The sequence below is a fragment of the Manis pentadactyla genome, chromosome 6 (genome assembly GCF_030020395.1).
Source record: "Manis pentadactyla isolate mManPen7 chromosome 6, mManPen7.hap1, whole genome shotgun sequence".
Classification (NCBI taxonomy): Eukaryota; Metazoa; Chordata; class Mammalia; order Pholidota; family Manidae; genus Manis; species Manis pentadactyla.
The window spans coordinates 117,058,027-117,080,469 of record NC_080024.1 but is presented as its reverse complement, the minus strand read 5'-3'; the positions used below and the strand labels follow the sequence as shown (position 1 = coordinate 117,080,469).

Sequence of the window (22,443 nt, the reverse complement as noted above, 5' to 3'; positions counted from 1 at the left end):
CTTGTTTAACTTGGTTTAATTTACTTCAGAAGTAACATATATTTACAATGGAAGCAAAACTCAGTAACTCTAGTCTTTAAAATAATTTGAAATGCAGGTGGTATAGAAAAAGTCCTTGAAGTTAAAACATCTAGTTTTAAGGTCTGGGCATCTGTGAGTACATGATCCTGAGTAAAAGCATTCTTTTCCGTCCATTCTTCTCACTTGTAAAATAAGAGACGAATGACCCTTACAAGGGCATATTGATGGTTGAATGAGAAGTCTATGCAAGTTTCTGTATTAAATGTAGTGATTTTGCCAGTCTATCTTCTGGCAAATAATAGCTTCCCTAAATTTTTACCAAAATATATACATATAATCGTTTCATGTATGTATAGGATCATCCTTTTTAAGAAGAATGTCAGCTTATTTACACATTTTATTATTTTCTATTTCCTGCTGGAATTATTTTCCTCTTGGTCTAGCTGAAAACCATTACGTATTAATTATTGGTATCAACTGGTATCAGCACTCGTCAACAGGAAATGAACTTAGAAACACTTTTTTTTCTTCAGTTTTGGTTTCAACAGATCGTAAAGCTCAAGCTTTAACAGAATTAAATGTAGTCACTTCATTACACTTTGGAAGAATGCATTGGCTAAAACCAATTAGCAAACGTTATCCAATAAAATCAATATGAATAGTCTCTTTAACATCCTAGAAAGTGAACACACAAATGGAAAGAAGGCAACTAACATAAGTAAAGCCTAAATAAAGCTAAACATCAAAACAAGAGAGTAAACCAACTCATACTTATTAATAAATTAACATAAAAACAGTAATATATATAATATGTAATATATGACAGCTTAAAAAGCACTCCCCCAAACATAATTTTCCTTGAAGTTAACCCCTTTTTGTGGAGTAATGAATTTTTAGGACAAATGATAGGTGAAAGTCCAGAAGGACTAGATGAAATAACATGGTTGAGTTGATTGATAGTATAAAAGTTATATAACTTATTTAAATTTTTTTGATGTATAGTTATGATTTCTCAACAACCTTTTATTCCCCAAGTTAAATACAATGATAACAGAAAGCAGGAGAAGTGTAAGAACTTTGAAAGAAGAAGTTCAAAAGCTGGATGATCTTTACCAACAAAAAGTTAAGGTAAGAACTTGGCCATAGTTTGTATAGGTTAGCCAAACCTATGTCATGACTGACTAGGCACCTGTTCTGACATAAAACTGAAATCTTTATGCTATATCCTGTAACCTGTGTTTTAGTGTAGTCTTCTCTTCTAAACTGTACTGTAAGGGTTCTTTTGTTCTTTTAAAGGACTTGTTTCTGAAATTGGATTGTTTCAGAACATGAACGTAGAACGTCTCTTCCATTAATATTTTATACTTGCATTTGTGAAAATTTTTCATTTGACCTGTATTATATTTAGAGGCTATACATTTTTTTAAGTGTGAAATTTTTAGAAAATATACCACAATAATATCCTACAGGTGAAAGTTTGAGGCACTTGGTAATTTTGTTTTTCATATATTCTCCATGACAATACTTGAGTTTATGCTCTAAAGTACTTTTAAGTGAAAGACTTTATCATATTTCACCTTGAGAAGCATGAGAATTGACGAAACCTACTTTGCCTGTACACAATTAACACATATGCGAAATAATGGTGGTATGAAAGTTACCCACATTTTGACCTATAAAAGCCTTCTTCAGTGCTCATGGAAAAAATTTAAACCAGAGTATCATAAAATTACCAGTGGAGCAGAATTTAAAATATTGCTGCATGAATTCTAAAAAGGTCTGTGAAAATGTCACATGTTTACAGTATGAAATGTCCAAAGGAGCATTTTAAAGTCTCATGTGTAAAGCATACACACCCTGAGAATACAAATGGTGATGCATCCTGCTTTTTTTTAAATGCTTTACATATATGTTATTAAATCCACCTGGGCTATATAGAATGTGAATATCAAAATCCATAACCATGACTTTATCCTGATAGGAAGCTGAGGAAGAAGACAAAAAATGTGCCAATGAGCTGGAGTCCCTGGAGAAACACAAGCACCTGCTGGAGAGTGCTGTTAATGAGGGCCTCAGTGAAGCTGTGAATGAATCAGATGCTATTCAGTGGGAGTAAGTTCATGTTACCAAGACTGACATTTATGTTCAGTTTAATTATTTAACATTTCTGTAAAACTAGATCTGTGTTTATTAAATTTCTGTTATAGAACTATTTGGGGACAGGGTGTGGTGAATAGAACTTAAGCAGAACAGCTTATAACTTGAACTACTTTGCCTATACAAATATATTCTGCTGCTGTTATAACTCCTGCCCCCTAAGAAATCATTCAGTTTCAGAGCTACGTAGTGAATGACTTCTAATTCCTGAAAACAACATAATATTTTAAATCAATTCAAATAACTTTGGCTGTATGTTAGCACATTTTTTTAAATCCACTAAGCTTTAATAAACTCCACTAAGCTCATGTTTTTAACATGTTTCCTAGAAACTACATACATTATATACTAAACTATAATTATACTATAAATTGTGTAGTCCATCTGCTATAATACAACATGTGCCTTCATAATAATCACCACACTGCAAAATCGTACAATAAAAATCACAGAACTCATAGGAAAATTGGTTGGGTTGGGAAACTCATAGGAAAAAGTTCTGCTAGGGACACGCATAAACAAAAGATGGGAACCTAATAAAAATGTTAGCACAGCTGTACATGTATTACATAGTTAAGAAATACATAAATGCTGCAATAAATATTATACTCTACCTTAAAAAGACCTGAAGTTTGTCTGGGGAAATGGGCATTCAAGGAGTTGCAGCTTGTGCTTTATCGAGAAGAGGTGGAAGAAGGGCTCTCTCAAATCAGATGGAAAGTTGTAACACCAGATGTGCGATTGTAACACAATCGCAGTGAACTGAGGGAGCTGGTGCACATTTGAGTTGTGTGTTTATATGTATTTTGTGTATTCCTTGACATCTTAATTCAGCTGAGTGCAGTTTTCTGCATTCACCTAGTGTTTCTGAAAGGACATTGGCATAAGCAAATGGGAAATTTGCTGTGTTCAAATTGCTACCTAATATATCAGTAATGTTGGAATAAATATGTTTCCATACAAGGATTTTGGCATAATTGACTGTATATTGTGTTACATTTCTTAGAAGTTCTTCATTATTAAATTGTACATTGTCAAGTTTTCCCTATTGGTTTCTCTTATTAAAAAAATTAATAGGAAAAATCTTAGCCACACTAATTATTTTTAAAAATGGCATCCTTCCTTAAAGCATAGTCCGCTTGCATGGTATAATTCTCTTGTGCAGCCTATATAAAATCAGTATACTGAATAATCTGTAGGCTCTAAGTACATTTATATTAAATAGGCTTTTTTAAGTCTTAATTAAGTGGCCCTCAAATAACTAAAGAAAATCTTACTACTCTAAGGTTAAAAGTACAACCCTTAAGAAAATCAGACCCCTTCATTTCCTGATTTGTAGCCTAGAGATAGGAAACTCAGTTGAAGGGTTTTTTGGCTTGCAGTTTTCATTTTGAATTTGAATTTAGATGCTGAAAGGTAAAACTTCTACTCCTCCATTGAAATGTATTTAATGTATTGCCCCTAAAGGCAATTAAGTTTATAATCATTTTGGAGAGACTCAAGAAGACCATTTGCTCCCAAGCTTTGTATGTTAAAGCATTAGGTTTGATGCTGTTTTTTTGTTGCTTGCCAAATATCTTTAAGAATGTTTTTATTTCTGTTTGAATGATTGAGAGTTGAACCACTGTGACTTATACATAGAACAAATACCACATATGCCATTCACAGCCTGTTTTTTTTTTTTAATATGAAAAAGAAAAGTGAGCCAACTAGAACAGATATATTAGGTTTTTTTCCTAGACAACTCAAACAAGAGTTTTTACTCTACAGGTACCAACTGGTTGTGCAAACCACAACTGAAGAAAGACGAAAAGTGGGAAATAACTTGCAGCGTCTCTTAGAGATGGTTGCTACACACGTGGGATCTGTGGAGGTAAGTTCTTTCCAATATTCTAAAAAAGCTTTTTCAGATATATTTCTATTTTTTTTTTCCTCAGAAATTAAATGATAAATTTTATTTCTGTGGAAAATGTGATCTAGTAAAACTTTATCAGAAGAATCCTATCTAGCAGTATAGTAAGGGGCCTTTGTGCCTTTTAAGAATTTAATCTGTTTTGTTCACATGAATGCCATACAATGGTATTTATTACATCAACAGTGTATAATGGTGTTGTAGCAGGGCACATTCCACATGTGTAAAACACATTAGTACATTCAAGAGTTCAGTAAGATATGAAAGAGTGTATGTTATGACAAATATTTTTCCTTTCTGTTAATTTCATATGAACACAGAATAAAGTATTTCTGAGACCTGAAGTTTATCTTTAACCCCATCATTTGCATAGCTTGAAAGCTCAACAGTAAAACTCTTCCTCCAACCTGCTGTACAAAGCCTAAAGCTAAGATAAATTGCTAAACTCTAAAACTCCTGAGTAATTTATTGGGTAATAATGTATTTCCAGTTGTGAATGTTTTAAGGGAAAAAATTCATATCACATTAATAGGCTTCCATTTATTGAAAACAGAGCATGTGACATCCTACTTTCCCTCAGCTCTCCTGAGAGGCACTGAGCTGCTGCTTTCCTGCCCGCCAGTGCTCTTCACTGCTTAGTGAACTTAGAAACATTTCTTAGAACTAAGAAATGCATCCTAGACATCGCATCAGAAAACCTGGATTCTGCCAACTTTTCCTAATTCAACCACTTAGTGGCTCTAAAGCTTTCACAATTCCTTCAACCAGTAATGTTCATCTAAACCACAGAACAAAAATGATTTGAGTGATTATTTTCTCATTCTCCCAAGGATGCCATTATAATGGTTCCATTCTAGGTGCATGAGAGAAAAGTCTATTCATGACAGACAATGGTTGACCTATATTGAGAAAATCTGCTTGTATGTATCATTTTTATTTCTTTAAGTCTTCATTTTCCTTATAAAATAAGAGGGTTATACTAAATAATTTCCAACAACCTCTGCACCTCTTTATAACTTTTAGTCTGACTTCAGTACTAATCCAGTAGTTATTTGTCACTTAGGGGTTTATGTGGGAAGTGACCACAACTATTAAAGTTTTAATCAGCTAATATAAAGTTATATCTGAAATTTTCTAGATAGATTACTGCTACTTTTTAGTTACTTTCTGTATAGTTCAGTGGTGCTCAGTAAGATCAGACTGAATTCAGAATTTACTGAGTACTTACTCTGCACTATGCACAATTAACAATTAGCCAGTAAAGTATGGAAGCAGCACAGAAACTCAACTGATCATCATTAAAACGTATGTGGAGAAATTTTTAAAGTAATAAAATTGGACTAAAGAAAACAGGAATTTGGACCCCTGGTATCTTTAGATGGTATATTTTCCTATGGGACAAAGTGTTGCTTTGAGCAGTTCCTGGTTGGAGTCCCATATGTCCTCCATGCACCTTGATGTTCTAGACCAGAAGATAGCATACTACAGCCTGCCGGCCACAGCCTGCTTTTATAAATAAAAGTTTTATTGAAACATAACTACCCATGTCATTCACTTCTGTACTGTCTCTGGCTGCTTTCCCACTACAACAGCAGGGTTGAGCAGTTGCAACAAAAACCATTGGGCCTGAAAAGCCTAAAATAGTCATTATATGTCCGTTTATAGAAAAAGGTTTATGACTGCTATTCTGGATACCTATTTTCCTGAAAAAAAAAATGTTTGTTTTTTTTTTTTGTCTGCTTAGATGTTCCAAAAATTATTATCAGCATATAATAACTAAGACATTATAGTATGGATGCATACAAACCAATCTCTCTGTTTAAGTCCAAAAATAGGTGTATGAGCAGAGACAGGAAACCAACATGAGAGAGGTAGTATTACAGAATAACGGGGTAAAATGAAGTGTTCGATTAATGGGCTTGGATTCCTACCTTAAACCCTAGACAGAAATCTGTTCCAGATGGATTAAGAAATTGATGTGAGGCTAAATTTTTAACTTTTAGAAGAATTATAAAACTATCTTTATACCTCAAGAGTTGTAGAGGAGTTCTTAAATTAGACACAAAAAGTTCAAGCCACAAAAGAAATTATAAATTCAGCTTTGTTAAAATTAAAATCTCTACATCAAAAGACAGAGTAGGAAGGCAAGCCACAAAATGATAGAAGATATTTTTTGTAACTGATAAAGAATTAACATCCAGATATAATAATGACCTCCAAAAAATAAATGCAGAAAGTAGCCAAAAGTTTTGAATGGGAATTTCACAAAGAGCTAACATGGCTCATAAATACACAAAAAGATAGGCCATTTCCCACCCTAAAGAAATCGGCAAAAAAAATGAAAGTTTGATAATATTAAATACCAGCAAGGATGTGGAAAAATAGGAGTTCGCATCTATATTGCTGAGGTTGTGAATTGATGTAACAAGTGTAGAAGACAATCTAGTAATCCCTGATAACTATGCAATTTTGTGTGCTAGCATAGTGTATTGGGTTGAATAGTATCCCCAAAAATTCGTGTCTGTGGAATCTCATGATGTGACCTTAATTTTGAAAGTTTCTGTGGATATAATTAATTAAGACAAGATCATACTAGATTAGGGTAGGCCCTAAATCCAGTGACTGGTATCTTTACAAGAAGGCCATGTGAAGGTAGAGGCAGAAATGAGAGTGATGCAGCCGCAAGCTAAGGAATGCCGAAGATTGCCAGGAACTGCTAGAAGCTGGGAAGAGGCAAGGAAGGGTCTTTCCCTAGAGCCTTCAGAGAGAATATGGCCCTGCCCACATCTTGTTTTGGGACTTCTAGCCTCTGGAGCTGTAGGAGGATAAATTTCTGTTGTTTTTAAGTCACCTAGTTTGTTGTAATTTGTTACAGTATAATATCTGAAATAATAAAAAAAATAACCAGGTACATTTGTTTCCTATTGCTGCCATAATGGATTACCACCAACTTAATGGCTTAAAGCAACACAAATTTGTTTTCTTACATTTCTGGAGATCAGAAGTCTAAAGTGAGCTCTTCAAGGCTGCAGTCTTTCTAGAGGCTCTCACGTGAAGTCTACTTCCTTGCCTTTTCTGCCTTCTAGAGACTACCTACAGTCTTTGGTTTGTGGCCTCTCCCTCCATCTTCAAAGCCTCCTTCTGTCCTCTCTGACCTCTCTCTTGTCCTTATATCCTCTCTCTCTGTCTTTTACACTGCTGATTCCCTCTTACATTGGACCCACCAGAAGATGCAGAATAATCTCCTTTTCTCAAGATTCTTAATTTAAAGACATCTGCAAAGATTCTTTTGCCATGTAAGGTAACATGGTCCCAGGTTCAGGGGGATTAGGACGTGAACATCTTTGGGGAGGCTACTGTTCAGCCTTTCACACCTAGAAACAAACAAAAATTCATTAACAGTAAAATGGATAAGTAAATATTGATACAGTCATTCAACAGAATACTATATAGCAGTACATGAATAAACTGTAGCTATATGCATTAACATGAATGAATCTTAAAATACTGGGTAAAAAAATAAGTCATAGAACATTAATTACATTTAATATCATTCAATAAATATGAAGGTTAAAACTAGGCACCACTGAGCTAGTATATTGTTTAGAGATACATACATGTATATCTATATGTGTCTGCATGTGTGGTAAAAGTATAAAGAAAATAAAAGCACCATTCTGGAGAGTGGTAGTCTCTAGGGAGAAGAGAGGGCTAGATTAGGAAAGGGCACAGAAGGACCCACATGGTAGATACAAGAGTACTCCTTTTATTCCTACTCTTACAAATATTACACTCTTGTTTGTAAATTTCACAGTTAAACACTTTCAAAGAAATTAATGTTTTACAATTAATTAATAATTGCTGATTGTTTACACTAGAAACATCTTGAGGAGCAGATTGCTAAAGCTGATAGAGAGTATGAAGAATATGTGTCTGAAGATTTCTTGGAAAACATTAGAGAGATTGGAGACAAGTATAAGAAGAAAGCTGCTCTACTTAAAGCTTCTTCTGATGAATGAAGATAAAATGTTGACTAAGCAAAAACTTTGTGAATGAACAGTGTAAATTTTTAAATGTCCTTCGTAGGTTGAAAACTCTCTAATGTATCCTATACCCCTCCTTACAATGAAGTCTCATGACCATATCTTCCCAAGCCTAGAAATATTTTTATATCTTTTCTAAATCTAGTTCATTAACTTAAAGTATGTAAAACCTGAAATTATGATAACTTGTTGAATTGTTATCTTTAGATGTGAAAGACCGTTGTATTATGTACCCAGAGTTAATAAAACTGCATCAGTAAAGTATGTTTCAATGCCTACTTTCAGATGGTTAGAAGACAGGTATTTTTATCTAAACCAGGAATTGTCAAACTAACTGTGGGCCAAATCCAATCACACCCATTCATATACCATCTATGACTGCTTTCACACTACAGTGACAGAGTTTAGTATATGTGACAGACCAAATGGCCCACAGAGCAAAAAATGTGTACTATCTGGCCCTTTACAGAAAATGTCTGCCAGTCCCTGGCATAAGCCATACAAAGGTTGGTACTGTTTTTAAAAAACTGTTTTAAAAACTTTCTTAATGACTGACACATAGTCTTACCCACTCCTTATCCAGAGCCAAGAAACTAAAGTGCTTTTTGGCTTCATGCCACCTTTACTCTGAAATAAGCAGAATATGGAATGTGAGAATTAGCAGAAATAATAAAATAGTCCGGTTCAACCCCCTCATTTTAGAGATGAGAATTCATTCCTAGAGAAGTTCTGCTTTACCACTTGTCACACCTCTGGGTGTGGAAGAAGCCACCTTGGAACTTACTTGAACCTGTACACAATCCTGAGTACAGACACAGGATCCATGAAATATCAGCTCTGGATGCTGAGGAAATCATGTTAGAATATGAAAATATTAGGTCTAAACTGCTAGAAAACTCCTCTAAGTTGAACTGACATCTGCCTCCAGTTGAACCTTCTATTCATTAAACTTTATTCTAATTCCAGTGCAAGTCAGAATAAAGAACATGATAAGATGAGAAGTAAGCAATATTCTATGGGAACTCAGAATGGAATTCCAGCAAAGTTTCATGAAGGGAAGGCATTCAGCCAGAGAGAGCTGAATGAACAGACTGGTCATAGTTAATGGATAACTCCCAGATCTGACAAGATTAATAGTCACCAGTGTATTCAAAAATCTTGACTACTGACATCCAGTAGAACTTTCTCTAGTGATGGAAGTACTCGATCTGCACTCTCCATTATGGCACCAGCCATGTGTATCTAGTGTGCACTCAAATGACACATGTTTATGACAAACGACACAAGCTTTGCCGCTAAACACAGTGTGGAAACAGTGGGAGCACCATCGGCCCACTTGCTCACTAAAAATGCAGACTTGGCCCCACCCCAGACCTACTAAATCAGAATATGCACTTTTTGTAGTGTATTGACATAAGCTATGTATTTAAGCTTCTCATAAGTTTTGACATATATACACCCATAAAATTATCCCATCTAATAAAGATGTCATGACTAAAAGTTTCCTCATTGTCCTTTGCAATCCTTTCTCTTGCCCCACACCCATCCTCAGGCAAACACTGGTCTCCTTTCTGTTACTATAGATTCATTTGCATTTTCTAGGATTTTATATAAATAAAATCATAGAGTATGTATACTTGTATAGCCTCTTCCATTCAGTATTTTGAGATACACTTTGTACTATATATTAGTAATCTGTTCCTTTTTATTGCTAAGTGTTCCATTATATATGAATACATTGAGTTTGTTAATTCATTCACCTCTTGATGCGCATTGGGTTCTTTACGGTTTTGGCTATTACAAATAAAGTCTGAATATTCATGTACAAGTATTTGAGAGTATTCTTTCATTTCTCTTGGGTAAACAGGAGTGGAATGACTAGTTCATATATGGTAGGAGCAAATTAGCTTTTATGAAATTTCAAAAATGTTTTCTAAAGTGGTTGTAACTGCAATATATGGGACTTCCATTTGCTCCACACCCACACTTGGGATGGTCAGTTGTTTTATTTTTAAACATCCTAAGGGTATATGGTTCTATCTCATGATATTAATTGGCATTTCCCTAATGACCAATGGTGTTAAGCACCTTTTTGTGACCTTATTGCCAGTCATATATATTCATGTCTGTTCAAGTATTTGCCCATATTTTTACTAATTGTTTCTTATTACTGATTTGCAATAATTTTTATATATTATAGATACAAATCCTTTGTCTGATACATGTTTTGGAAATATTTTCTCCAGTCTGATTTGCCTTTTAATTTTCTTAATAGTATTTTCTGAAGAGCAAGTTTTTAATTTTTTTTTTTTTGAGAGGGCATCTCTCTTATTTATTGATCAAATGGTTGTTAACAACAATAAAATTCTGTATAGGGGACTCAATGCTCAATGCACAATCATTAATCCACCCCAAGCCTAATTCTTGTCAGTCTCCAATCTTCTGAAGCATAACGAACAAGTTCTTACATGGTGAACAAATTCTTACATAGTGAATAAGTTCTTACATGGTGAACAGTACAAGGGCAGTCATCACAGAAACTTTTGGTTTTGATCCAAGTTTTCAATTTTGATGAAAACCAGTTTATTGCATTTTTTTAAATACTTGCATTTTGTTTAGTATTTAAGGAATTTTCTCCCAAACCCAAGAAATCTTTGCCAACGTCACTGATTTTCACTTCTTTTATTCTAGTTATTTTATAATCCTGACTACTGAATCAAAATCAGAATCCAAATGTGTTTTTAAAAAGGTCCCAAACTTGTTCATATGTACATTAAAATTTGAAATGCACTACTTTAAAAGAAAAAGTCACCACTTAATAGTATCTATAATGTAATACTATTTAATAGTGACATTAGGAATGACAGAAAAATCTTAAAAGTTCAACCAAAGTGATAACCATAGCACAACTTGGGATGTGTTTAAGAGACAAAATGATCAGTGTACTTGCAAGGGCACTTTTAACATTTTTTTAGCTCCCTCTACAAGTTTTCTTCCGAATGCCTAAAGGCATGCTTATCTTCAGAACTAATGCCATTGAGGGTGATATTATTCCAGTTAAAAATTCCAAGAATCCTAGTAGAGTCAGAAGGTTTTTGTTACACAGTTCAGTTTCCCAATCCATCAGGAGTACCTCCCATGGCATTTTTGTAAATGATTACCTAGCCTTGTCTGAATACTTCCAGTGATAGGACTGCTTCCAAACTGTTCATTACTGCAAAGTAGCTGATGGTTGAGCAATGCTGCTTACCAGAAGATTCTGTCATATGTTGGGCCAAAATCTGCCTTCATGCTACTTCCTCTAGTTTCATCTTTTTGTCATAGGATAGTTGGGTTATCAGTTTCTGATTCCATTTAGGGACATAAGTTATCTATTTATTATTGGTCACCATATTTAATCCTACATATGAGTAAATCATTCCCCAGTTGTTTTGATAAGCTATTTTACCTTGCTTTCAATGATACTATTTTAAGTCTTTCTTCAATGGAAGTATTTTATTTTAAATTTTGGGATAATTTGACTTTAAAAAGGAATAAGACTTAATACAAATTATCCCTTTTCACATAAATTCCATAGCTAATATTATACTATATCATTCTCTCCCCTGCCCCTATCTATCTTGACTCACCTGGAAGTTGCAAACATGATAGTCCTTTACTTTCAAATACTAAGTGTATATTTCCTAAAAACAATGACAATCTCTTACTTAACCATAAGACTGTTATCTAAAACAGGACATTAATATTGGTACATTAGTACCTAATCTACCAAACTTAGTCAAATTTTGTCAGTGTCCCAATTATGTCCTTTATCAGGATTTTTTTCCTTGTCCAGCATCTAATCCAGGATCACACATTCCATTTAGTTGTCAAATTTATATAATCTCCTTTACACTGGAAGAATCCCTCATTTTGTCTTTGACTTTCACGACCTTGACATTTTTGAAGAGTCCAATAATTTATTTATAATAATTTAGACTGTCCCTCAACTTTCACTTAATGCATTCTCATGATTAGATAGGGATGTATTTCTGGCAGGACACCACAAAAGTATATAATTGAAATTGATACAGTTGGGATTTGGAGCATCCCCACCTGGATCCCTGGTATGTAGACTAGGAGCCTGAATAGTGAGGAAAGCCATAAGGAAACTGCTTGAACTGCCTGTTTGGCCAAGATAGTAAAAAAATAACATCATATGCCAAGCAGGATGCAGAGATTAGGGCCACCATTAAAGACCTAAAGGGTTTAGGGTGGTGAGCCGTATCATAACATTTAATTAACTTGTCTAGCTCTTTCAGAAATGGGATAGACCCTAGAGAATGATGGGATTGCCACAGACTTGACCCAGTAGCAGCTCCGATCCCATCTCCTATACCAGATGTGGTAACACAGCTAGAGCCCATTAATAAGGCCTCGGGTAGGTGGTAGGCAGCCATTGCTTTGGTGACTACATTCTTTACAATGCCAATTAGGAAAGATCAGAGAAGTCTGCAATATTGTGAGATGGACAGCAATATTCACTAACAGTCATTTACAGGGTTATCACAAGCTGTGGTAACTCTCCTACCTTCTGTCATAACATATCTGGACCACCTGGACAATGTACTGATTCATTCCATCAATGACATCCTGATTGGACAGGATGACTAAGAGCTGACTAGGATACTAGTGGCATTGGTAATATACATACCCTCCAGAGAACTGGAGATAGTCCCTAAAGAGATTCAGGAGCCTACCTCTTAAGTGAAGTTTTTAGGGGTCCTTAAGGCATGCCAGGATATCACCTCCGAAACAAAAGACAAATTGCTACATCTTTCATTCCCTACCATAATGAAAATCAGTCCCTGGTTGACCTCTCTGAGTTCTGGAGACAACACAATCCTTACCCAGAAATATTGTTCCAATCCATATATTGAGTGACGTGAAAGGCTTGATTGGACCAAGAACGAGGCCCAGGCCATGTGTGATCAGCCCTCCTTGTTGAATCACAGTCCTGCAGACCCTGTGGTGTCAGAGTCATCAGTAGTAGGAAGAAATATACTATGAAGTTTATTAAAGGTCTAGTGAGAGAATCAAGTGGGAGATCTCTGGGGTTCTAGAATAAACTCATGATATCCATGCAGAAAAATGCTTTAATTGAGAAAAAGCTCTTGACATGTTACAAAGCCTTGGTAGAGACAGAACACTTGACCATGGGGATATTAAGTGACTGTGTATCTGGAACTTCCCATTGTCACCCACCAGGACATAAAGTCAGGCCTAAAAGCAGTCCATCATAAGATGGAAATGGTACATCCAGGACCCATCTGAACAGGACCAGATAATGTGTCCAAGCAGGCACTTCAGATCCTCATGTGACCCACTAGTGTTCCTTCCCCATTTTTCACCTATGGACACAGAGGATCCCACACAAACAGCTGAAAAAGAGGGAAAAAATCCCAAGCTTGGTTTTTAGATGGGTCAGTTCACAGGTGGGGTCCAAACATAAAATACTCAGCAGGTGCATTGAAACACATTCAGAGGCAACCCTGGGAAACTGCCAAGGAAAGTTCATCCTAAAGGGCAAAACTATGAACAGTACACCTGGTCATCCACTCTGTAGAAGAAGTGGCCTAAGATGAGAATATATACAAATTCAAGAACAGCAGCAATGACTTGACTGTCTGGTCCAGACCTGAAAGGCAAAGGACTAGAAGATAGGAGACAAAGTTATCTAAAGGACAGCCATTGGATGAATGTATATGAGTGGGCACCAATGTAAAGGCTTTTTAATCCCATGTTAATGCCCTTCAGAAAACATCTACTACAGAAGAGGCACTGACAAATCACTCAGTTAGAACTGGTATGATGGGTACTTGAGGGGAATAGTCATGTCAGAGATGGAAGCACAGGGCCAACAGCAGAGACTCCCACTTACTAAGATTAATCTAGTTACCTACCTATGAATGTCCATCTTGTCAGCAAGAGACCAACACAGAGCCCCTGATACAACACTATCCTTGGAGGAGACTAACCAGACACTGGGTGACATATTGACTATATGAGGCCCTGTCATTTCAACCTCACAAGGAGAGTTACCTATTTTGGTTAAGAGTTTACCTTTCTTACCCTTATAGCCTCAAACAGTGCTGCTATCTGGGGCTTATGGAATTCTTGATTCACACGCATGGAATTCTGTGCACAATAATATCTGATTGGTAAAGAAATACGGAAGTGGCCCCTAGCCAGACTTATTAAGAGAAAAAGAGAATCAACACACATCAACAGAATCAGAAACAAGAAAGGAAAAATCACAATGGACCCCACAGAAATACAAAGAATTATTAGAGACTACTATGAAAACCTATATGCTAACAAGCTGGAAAACCTAGAAGAAATGGACAACTTCCTAGAATAATACAACCTTCCACAACTGACCAAGGAAGAAACAAAATCTAAACAGACCAATTACCAGCAATGAAATTGAAGCAGTAATCAAAAACTACCCAAGAGCAAAACCCCCGGACAAGATGGATTTACCACGGAATTTTATCAGACATACAGAGAAGAAATAATAATACCCATTCTCCTTAAAGTTTTCCAAAAAACAGAAGAGGAGGGAATTCTCCCAAACTCATTCTATGAACCCAACATCATCACACTAATACCAAAACCAGCCAAAGACCCCACCAAAAAAGAAAATTACAGACCAATATCCCTGATGAACATAGATGCAAAAATACTCAACAAAATATTAGCAAACCAAAATCAAAAATACGTCAAGAGGATCATACACCATGACCAAGTGGGATTCATCTCAGGGATGCAAGGAAGGTACAACATTCAAAAATCCATCAACATCATCCACCACATCAACAAAAAGAAGGACAAAAGCCAAATGATCATCTCCATAGATGCTGAAAAAGCATTCAACAAAATTCAACATCCATTCATGATAAAAACTCTCAACAAAATGGGAATAGAGGGCAAGTGCCTCAACATATAAAGGCCATATATGATAAACCCACAGCCAACATCATACTGAACAGCGAGAAGCTGAAATCTTTTCCTCTGAGATAGGGAACAAGACAGGGATGCCCACTCTCCCCACTGTTATTCAACATAGTACTGGAGGTCCTAGCCACGGTGATTAGACAAAACAAAGGAATACAAGGAATCCAGATTGGTAAAGAAGAAGTTAAACTGCCACTATTTGCAGATGACATGATATTGTACATAAAAAACCCTAAAGACTCCACTCCAAAACTACTATAATAACGGAATTCAGCTAAGTTGCAGGATACAAAATTAATACACAGAAATCTGTGGCTTTCCTATACACTAACAATGAACTAATAGAAAGAGAAGTCAGGAAAATAATTCTATTCACAATTGCATCAACAAGAATAAAATACCTAGGAATAAACCTAACCAAGGACATGAAAGACCTATACCCTGAAAACTACAAGACACTCTTAAGAGAAATTAAAGAGGACACTAACAAATGGAAACTTCATTCCATGCTCTTGGCTAGGAAAAATTAGTATTGTCAAAATGGCCATCCTGCCCAAAGCAATCTACAGATTCAATGCAATCCCTATCAAATTACCAACAGCATTCTTCAACAAACTGGAACAAATAGTTCAAAAATTCATATGGAACCATCTAAGACCCTGAATAACCAACGCAATCCTGAAAAGGAAGAATAAAGTGGGGGGGAATCTCGCTCCCCAACTTCAAGCTCTACTACAAAGCCACAATAATCAAGATAATTTGGTACTGGCACAAGAACAGAGCCACAGACCAGTGAAACAGAATAGAGACTCCAAACATTAACCCAAACATATATGGTCAATTAATATACAATAAAGGAACCATGGACATACAATGGGGAAATGACAGCCTCTTCAACAGTTGGTGTTAGCAAAACTGGACAGCTACATGTAAGAGAATGAAACTGGATCTTTGTCTAACTCCATACAAAAAAGTAAATTCAAAATGGATCAAAGAACTGAATGTAAGTCATGAAACCATAAAACTCTTAGAAAAAAACATAGGCAAAAATCTCTTGGACATAAACATGAGCAACTTCATGAACATATCTCCCCGGGCAAGGGAAACAAAAGCAAAAATGAACAAGTGGGACTATATCAAGCTGAAACGTTTCTGTACAGCAAAGGACACCATCAATAGAACAAAAAGGTATCCTACAGTATGGGAGAATATATTCATAAATGACAGATCTGATAAAGGGTTGACATCCAAAATGTATAAAGAGCTCACACACCTCAACAAACAAAAAGCAAATAATCCAATTAAAAAATGGGCAGAGGAGCTGAACAGACAGTTCTCCAAAGAAGAAATTCAGATGGCCAACAGACACATGAAAAGATGCTCCACATCGTTAGTCATCAGAGAAATGCAAATTAAAACCACAATGAGTTATCACCTCACCAGTAAGGATTGCCACCATTCTAAAGACAAACAACAACAAATGTTGGCAAGGTTGTGGGAAAGGGGAACCCTCCTACACTGCTGGTGGGAATGTAAACGAGTTCGACCATTGTGGAAAGCAGTATGGAGGTTCCTTAAAAAGCTCAAAATAGAAATACCATTTGCCCAAGAATTCCACTTCTAGGAATTTACCCTAAGAATGCAGCAGGCCAGTTTGAAAAAGACATATGCACCCCTATGTTTATTGCAGCACTATTTACAATAGCCAAGAAATGGAAGCAACCTAAGTGTCCATCAGTAGATGAATGGATAAAGTAAATGTGGTACATATACACAATGGAATATTATTCAGCCATAAGAAGAAAACAAATCCTACCATTTACAACAACATGGATGGAGCTAGAGGGTATTATGCTCAGTGAAATAAGCCAGGCAGAGAAAGACAAGTACCAAATGATTTCACTCATATGTGGAGTATAAGAACAAAGAAAAAACTGAAGGAACAAAACAGCAGCAGAATCACAGAATCCAAGAATGGACTAACAATTACCAAAAGGAAAGGGACTGGGGAGTATGGGTGGGAAAGGAGAGATAAGTGGGGGGAACAAGATAGGGGAAATTATGATTAGCATGTATAATATGGGGAGAGGCACAGGGAGGGCTGTGCAACACAGAGAAGACAAGTAGTGATTCTACAGCATCTTACTACACTGATGGACAGTCACTGTAATGGGGTTTGTTGGGGGGGGACTTGGTGAAGGAGGGAGTCTAGTAAACATAATGTTCCTCATGTAATTTTAGATTAATGATACAAAAAAAAAAAAAATACAAAGTGAACCCAAGGCCATGGGACAAGGTCCTATCAAGTACTGCGCTACCCAGAGAACTCCTAGATTGCTACAAGAACCTTCTAAACATGCAAGTGAAATAGCAGTTTAGAGGAAACACTCTGAAGGGATAAAGCCCCATCCTTCAGAACCAAGCATATTTATTAAATCAAAGAGCTCTGTAGGGATATGTGCCCCGGTTAGGAAGGCTGCATGGGATCAAGGAATGGAGGCAAGATTTGCTCCACTTGTCGTCACTCCCAGTGACCCACTGGACATTCTGTGCTTCCCATCCCCCCAAGTCTGCCAGGCTGGAAGTCCTGTTCCCATAGTGGACACCTTCTTACCAAGGGACACAGCAAGAATCCCATTGAACTATTGGTTACAGCTGCTACCAGGACACCTTGGACACCTTGTCCCTGAGGAGCAGCAGGAGAGTAAAGGATTTGCCACCATGGGAGGGACAAATGACTGCTCAGCAGGAGTTGCTGTAGATGCTTTTACAAAATAGTGGCAGGACCAGGTGATCCACTTGGGCACCTCCTGGCATGACCTTGTGCCACTGTAACCAAGAACAGACAGTTCAGTTAGGGGGTGGAGCAATCCCAACTAGATGAATATGACTCTCATGTGTACAGGCTCTTTGGGAATGAAGGTTTGAATCATGCACCAGGTAAGCCCAGGTGATATTGAGGGTGAGGGAACAGTGAAGTGGCAAGACAGTGGATATCCTTGTCTTGTTCCTAATTTTAGTGGAGATTCTTCAAGTGTTTCCCCATTAATCATAATAATAGCTTTTGTACTGAGATATAACATGTTAAGTAAGAACCAATTTTTTTATTTTATTAAGCTGTTTTTTCTTAATAATGGTTGTTGAATTTTATCAGAAGATGTTTAAATCTATGACATTAAATATATAATTTTCCACCTAATATTTTCATGATTGTTTTCCCAACATATAAACAGTCTTGCATTCCTAGAATAAATCCTTAGTCATGATGTATTTCTTTATTTTTTTCTTTTTCTTCTTTCCTTCTTTTTTTATGTGCTGCTGGATCCTGTTTGTTCATATTTTATTCGAGATTTTATTTTTGCATTGATATAAGTGAGATTGCTGGTCTTGTACATGTTTTAAAATTTTTGTCAGGTTTTAGTATCAGTGTTACATGCACTACAGATAAATAAATTAGACATGTTCCTTCTTTTTAAGGTGTTTCTGAAAATAATATAAAAGGATTTGAATCATATGGTTTTAAAGTTTGGTAGAATTCCCCATCTGGGTGTGCTTTTTGTGGATGTAACTTTTCCTATTTCTTCTACAGAAATCAGGTTAAGTCTATATTTTTTAATCTCTTCTGTAGTTTTGTTAAATTACATTATTTTAGATGTTTTCTATTCAATGTAGTATTTCAAATTGATTTGCACAGAATTGGACAAGTTCACTATGGATTCAATGAGACCAAAGAAATGACAGTGGAACTTTTTTGGGGTGGAAGGGTTTATACCCAACTTTATTCCCCTGGTGGCAGGTCAATCACTAGAATCCCATCCACTCAGGGCGAGTCTGTATGCAGCAAGCCGGTCTCTGCCTCCGGGCCTCTCTACCCCGCAGCCATCTCTGTTTCTGTCTTCAGTGCTTCCACCACTCCAGTCTCGTCTCTGCTCTCCTGCAGCCTTTGCAGCCGTGTCACTGTGTCGCCCAGAGCACTGGGCAGAGCTCTTTATATAGAGTCAGTAACAAAGTATTGCTCACACGTGTGTAGTGAGCTAGCCAACCAGGGCCAGGGAAGAATCCTGGCCATAGGAACCTTCACTTTATCCATAATAGTTAATTGCAATTCTTTTCATTTTCTGGTTTTTGGTTATTTCTCCTGTATGGTATTTTTGCATATTTGCTCTTTCTCCCTTTTTTTCCTAGAATCAAATAGCTATTGTTTGCTCTGTGCACTAGCCTTTTTAGCTTAATCCATCTTTCTGTTTCCAACCTTATCTAGTTTTGCCTTTTCTTTACTGAGCAACTCCTTCCACTTTTCTTCCATTTATTTTGTTGTTGTTTTTCCCTAACTTTTTAAATTAGATTCATTCTGAATTCATTTATCCTAATTCTTTTTTTTTTCTTCTTAATGTAAGTAGTTAAGACTATAAATTTTCTTCTGGGTTCTACCTCAGTAGTAGTCCACAAGTTTTTTGTTCGTTTTTTTGTCTTTTCTGGTTTAATGCACGACTTTATTTTTCTTACACGGTAATGTGCAGCTGGGGCCCATAGTTTTCACCTGATAGTAAGAAACCAAGACTTGTCATCTCTTAAAGAATTGGAATTCCATACCAAAACTTTACATAAGTTAAAAGGATGAATAAATTTACAGGTGTAAATGCCAGCTGTTCTCCAATTCAAGGCAAGTAATGATTCAGGGTGTTCAAGCAGGAAAACATGAGGTAAGAACTCTGGGTCTGAAGAAGTCTTGGACTTTCCCAACCCTATTAGACTAGCAAGACAGAAATGCCGACTGGTTCAAGGACTCTTGCCAGCCTCTAGAGAAATTCTGGAATAGTTAGCTTTTTGCACATTAAATACCCTGCACAGATCAAGAAATTGATGGTCTCATAGATTCTCACAAAGCCAATGGATTGCTCCTCCATAAACATGTCCTAGAAAGTGATTGAGCCACAGATGCTAAGGTTTTAAAACAAAGATATATACAAGGTACTAAATATATGCCAAAGGAAGAGTTACTTTGAATATATCATCAAAATCAGCAACAAGTTCTAAAATCCAGTGCTAATATTAGATACAACCTCCAAGGACAAATTTCTTTCCAAAAGCTTATTCCAGTTTCCTGAGAATAGCATGAGGAGGGGCAAATGTATACTTCTGAGTTAACTCAGGCAACAAATGCCACACATCTTCTCACCATCCATTTGGAAGCATTTGTGGTGTGGATGGATAGGCCCTATTCATCCTCCTCTTGCTTGCTAATCCACAGCAGCTGGGAAGTGTACAGTGAGGCCAGATGAAGCTCCCAATTCACACTGAGTACTTGCACTCAGGAGTGATGACCTTGACCTTCATTGTGCTGCCAGCCAGGACCTTCATCTCCTTCTGCATCCCACTGGAAATGCCAGAATACATGCTGGTCCCACAAGACAGCACTCTACTAGCACACAGGTTGTTCAGGATGTCAACATCACACTTCATGATGGAGTTGAAGGTGGTCCCCTGGATGTCACAGGACTCCATACCCAGGAAGGAAGGCTGGAAGTCACCTCCGGACACCAGAAACACTCATCGCTGATGGTGATCACCTCACAGCTCTTCTCCCAGGAGCAGGAGGATGGGGTGGTAGCCACCTTCTGCTCCTCATCCAGGGCAGCATAGCAGAACTTCTCCTTGATGTCATGCACGATTTCCCACTCCACAGTGGTAGTGCAGCTGTATCCACCCATCCATGAGAATCTTCATGAGGTAGTCAGTCAGGTCCCAGACAACCAGGCCCAGATGAAGGAGAGTGTGGTAGATGGAAACAGTGTGTGTGACTCTGTCTTTAGGGTTCATGACGATACCAGTTGTTTGGCCAGGGGTGCACAGAGACAGCACAGCCTGGATGACCACTACACAGCCCTGGTGCTGAAGGTCTAGAACATGATCTGAGTCATCTTCTCTCTGTTGGCCTTCAGGGGCCTCAGTTAGCGGGACCAGGTGCTCCTTGGGGGCCACATGCATCTTGATCTAGAAGGTGTGGTGCCAGTCAGGATGGTGTACTTTGCTCTGGGCCTTACCACCCACATAGCTGTCCTTCTGCCTCATTCCCATCATGACACCCTGTTGTTAGGGCACCAGACAGTGGAAGGGAACGCAGCTGAGGGTTGTCGTTACCAGCAAAGCCAGCTTTACACATGCCAAAGCCCATTGTCAATGACCAGCAAGGTGATTTCTTCTTGCATTGTGATCCCAGAGGCTGGGGGTAGAGGAGTGGGGAGGCTGAGCCACAGAAGCACAGCCTGGTTGCAGCAAGTGACTGAGAAAAAGAACAGTTCAGTTAATTCTATAAAATTCCAATAGTAAATGTTAAGTTCTTAAGTAAATGGCAAAACTGAATTCAGACAATCCGATTTCAGAACCTCAACTCTTAACTATTAAGTTAAGGTTAATCCATCTTTAACCATGCTAGTGTTCATGAGATTTTTCTCTGTGTGCTTTCATCTGGGTGTGAAACCATTCAGTACAGGGAAGAGACATCTCCCAGGGGAACAACTTGAAATCAATAAAAAGTATTGGGAGGACTCATGAGTTTGTACAGCAGTTTAACAGGAAGTCACATAATTCTCTAAGGATCAGAGTAGTTGTGCAAAAAGAAACATGACTAGAGTGAAAGGAATATCGGTCAATCAAGTTGCCAAGGGTGTGGCATACTTAGCAAGGGGTGGCGGGTTGTGGGGGTCAGAAGGGATGATGTTCAATTCAGGATGGTAAGAGGCCAACATCAAGCAATGGAGTAAGTGGGGGCAAGCTCCCCCAATCTGTAAGTGGGTTGGGTTTGACAGTGGAATAGTTTATGCCTCACAGACCTTCCACCTCTGACTGGGAAGGAAGATAGCAGACCCGAAGTGGGAGGCTCCAGCTGCCAGGAAATGGGGGCTTGGAAGGGTAAGATACAAGTGGGGGAGGCCCATGAATGGAAGGTGAGAGGTTCATTGTGCTGGAGGGCAGGATAATGAGTGGCTCTCCACTGGCTCATCTTTCAACTCCTAAGAAAGGAGAAAGATGTTTGCGCTGAGGAAACTAGTCTGTTCACACGGAAATGAGACCACCTGGGGAAGTTTTGGGGTAGTATTTCTAAAAGAGGATACAACCCAGAGCAGTGTCATTACAGGAAAAAAATTACTCCCTGCTTATCTTTTGGCCTCAGAAGTAGAAAGAGTATCTATTCCCTGCAAATTTGAGAATAAATTAGTTGCCCAAGCACACAAGAGAAGGCTTTTGGGTACTTTGCTCACAGAGATGAAAAATGCAAAACTCCTCCTGTATGTTGGGAGAGAAATGGAATGA

At 37.4% G+C, this 22,443-nt stretch overlaps 1 protein-coding gene and 1 pseudogene across 1 annotated transcript in view; one reads left to right on the top strand and one right to left on the bottom strand.

The window, feature by feature from the left end:
- NDC80 (NDC80 kinetochore complex component) overlaps positions 1-10,264 on the top strand; it is a 42,851-nt gene extending 32,587 nt beyond the window's left edge. The window contains exons 14-17 of the mRNA XM_036905833.2: positions 1,057-1,149; positions 2,003-2,133; positions 3,949-4,051; positions 7,969-10,264. Coding sequence (XP_036761728.2) covers positions 1,057-1,149; positions 2,003-2,133; positions 3,949-4,051; positions 7,969-8,109 — 468 coding nt within the window. The 3' untranslated portion in view covers positions 8,110-10,264. The remainder of the gene's footprint in view (positions 1-1,056; positions 1,150-2,002; positions 2,134-3,948; positions 4,052-7,968) is intronic.
- A 9,214-nt stretch (positions 10,265-19,478) lies between these two features.
- Positions 19,479-21,880, bottom strand: LOC118922751 (actin, cytoplasmic 2-like; annotated as a pseudogene).
- Positions 21,881-22,443: the final 563 nt, after the last annotated feature.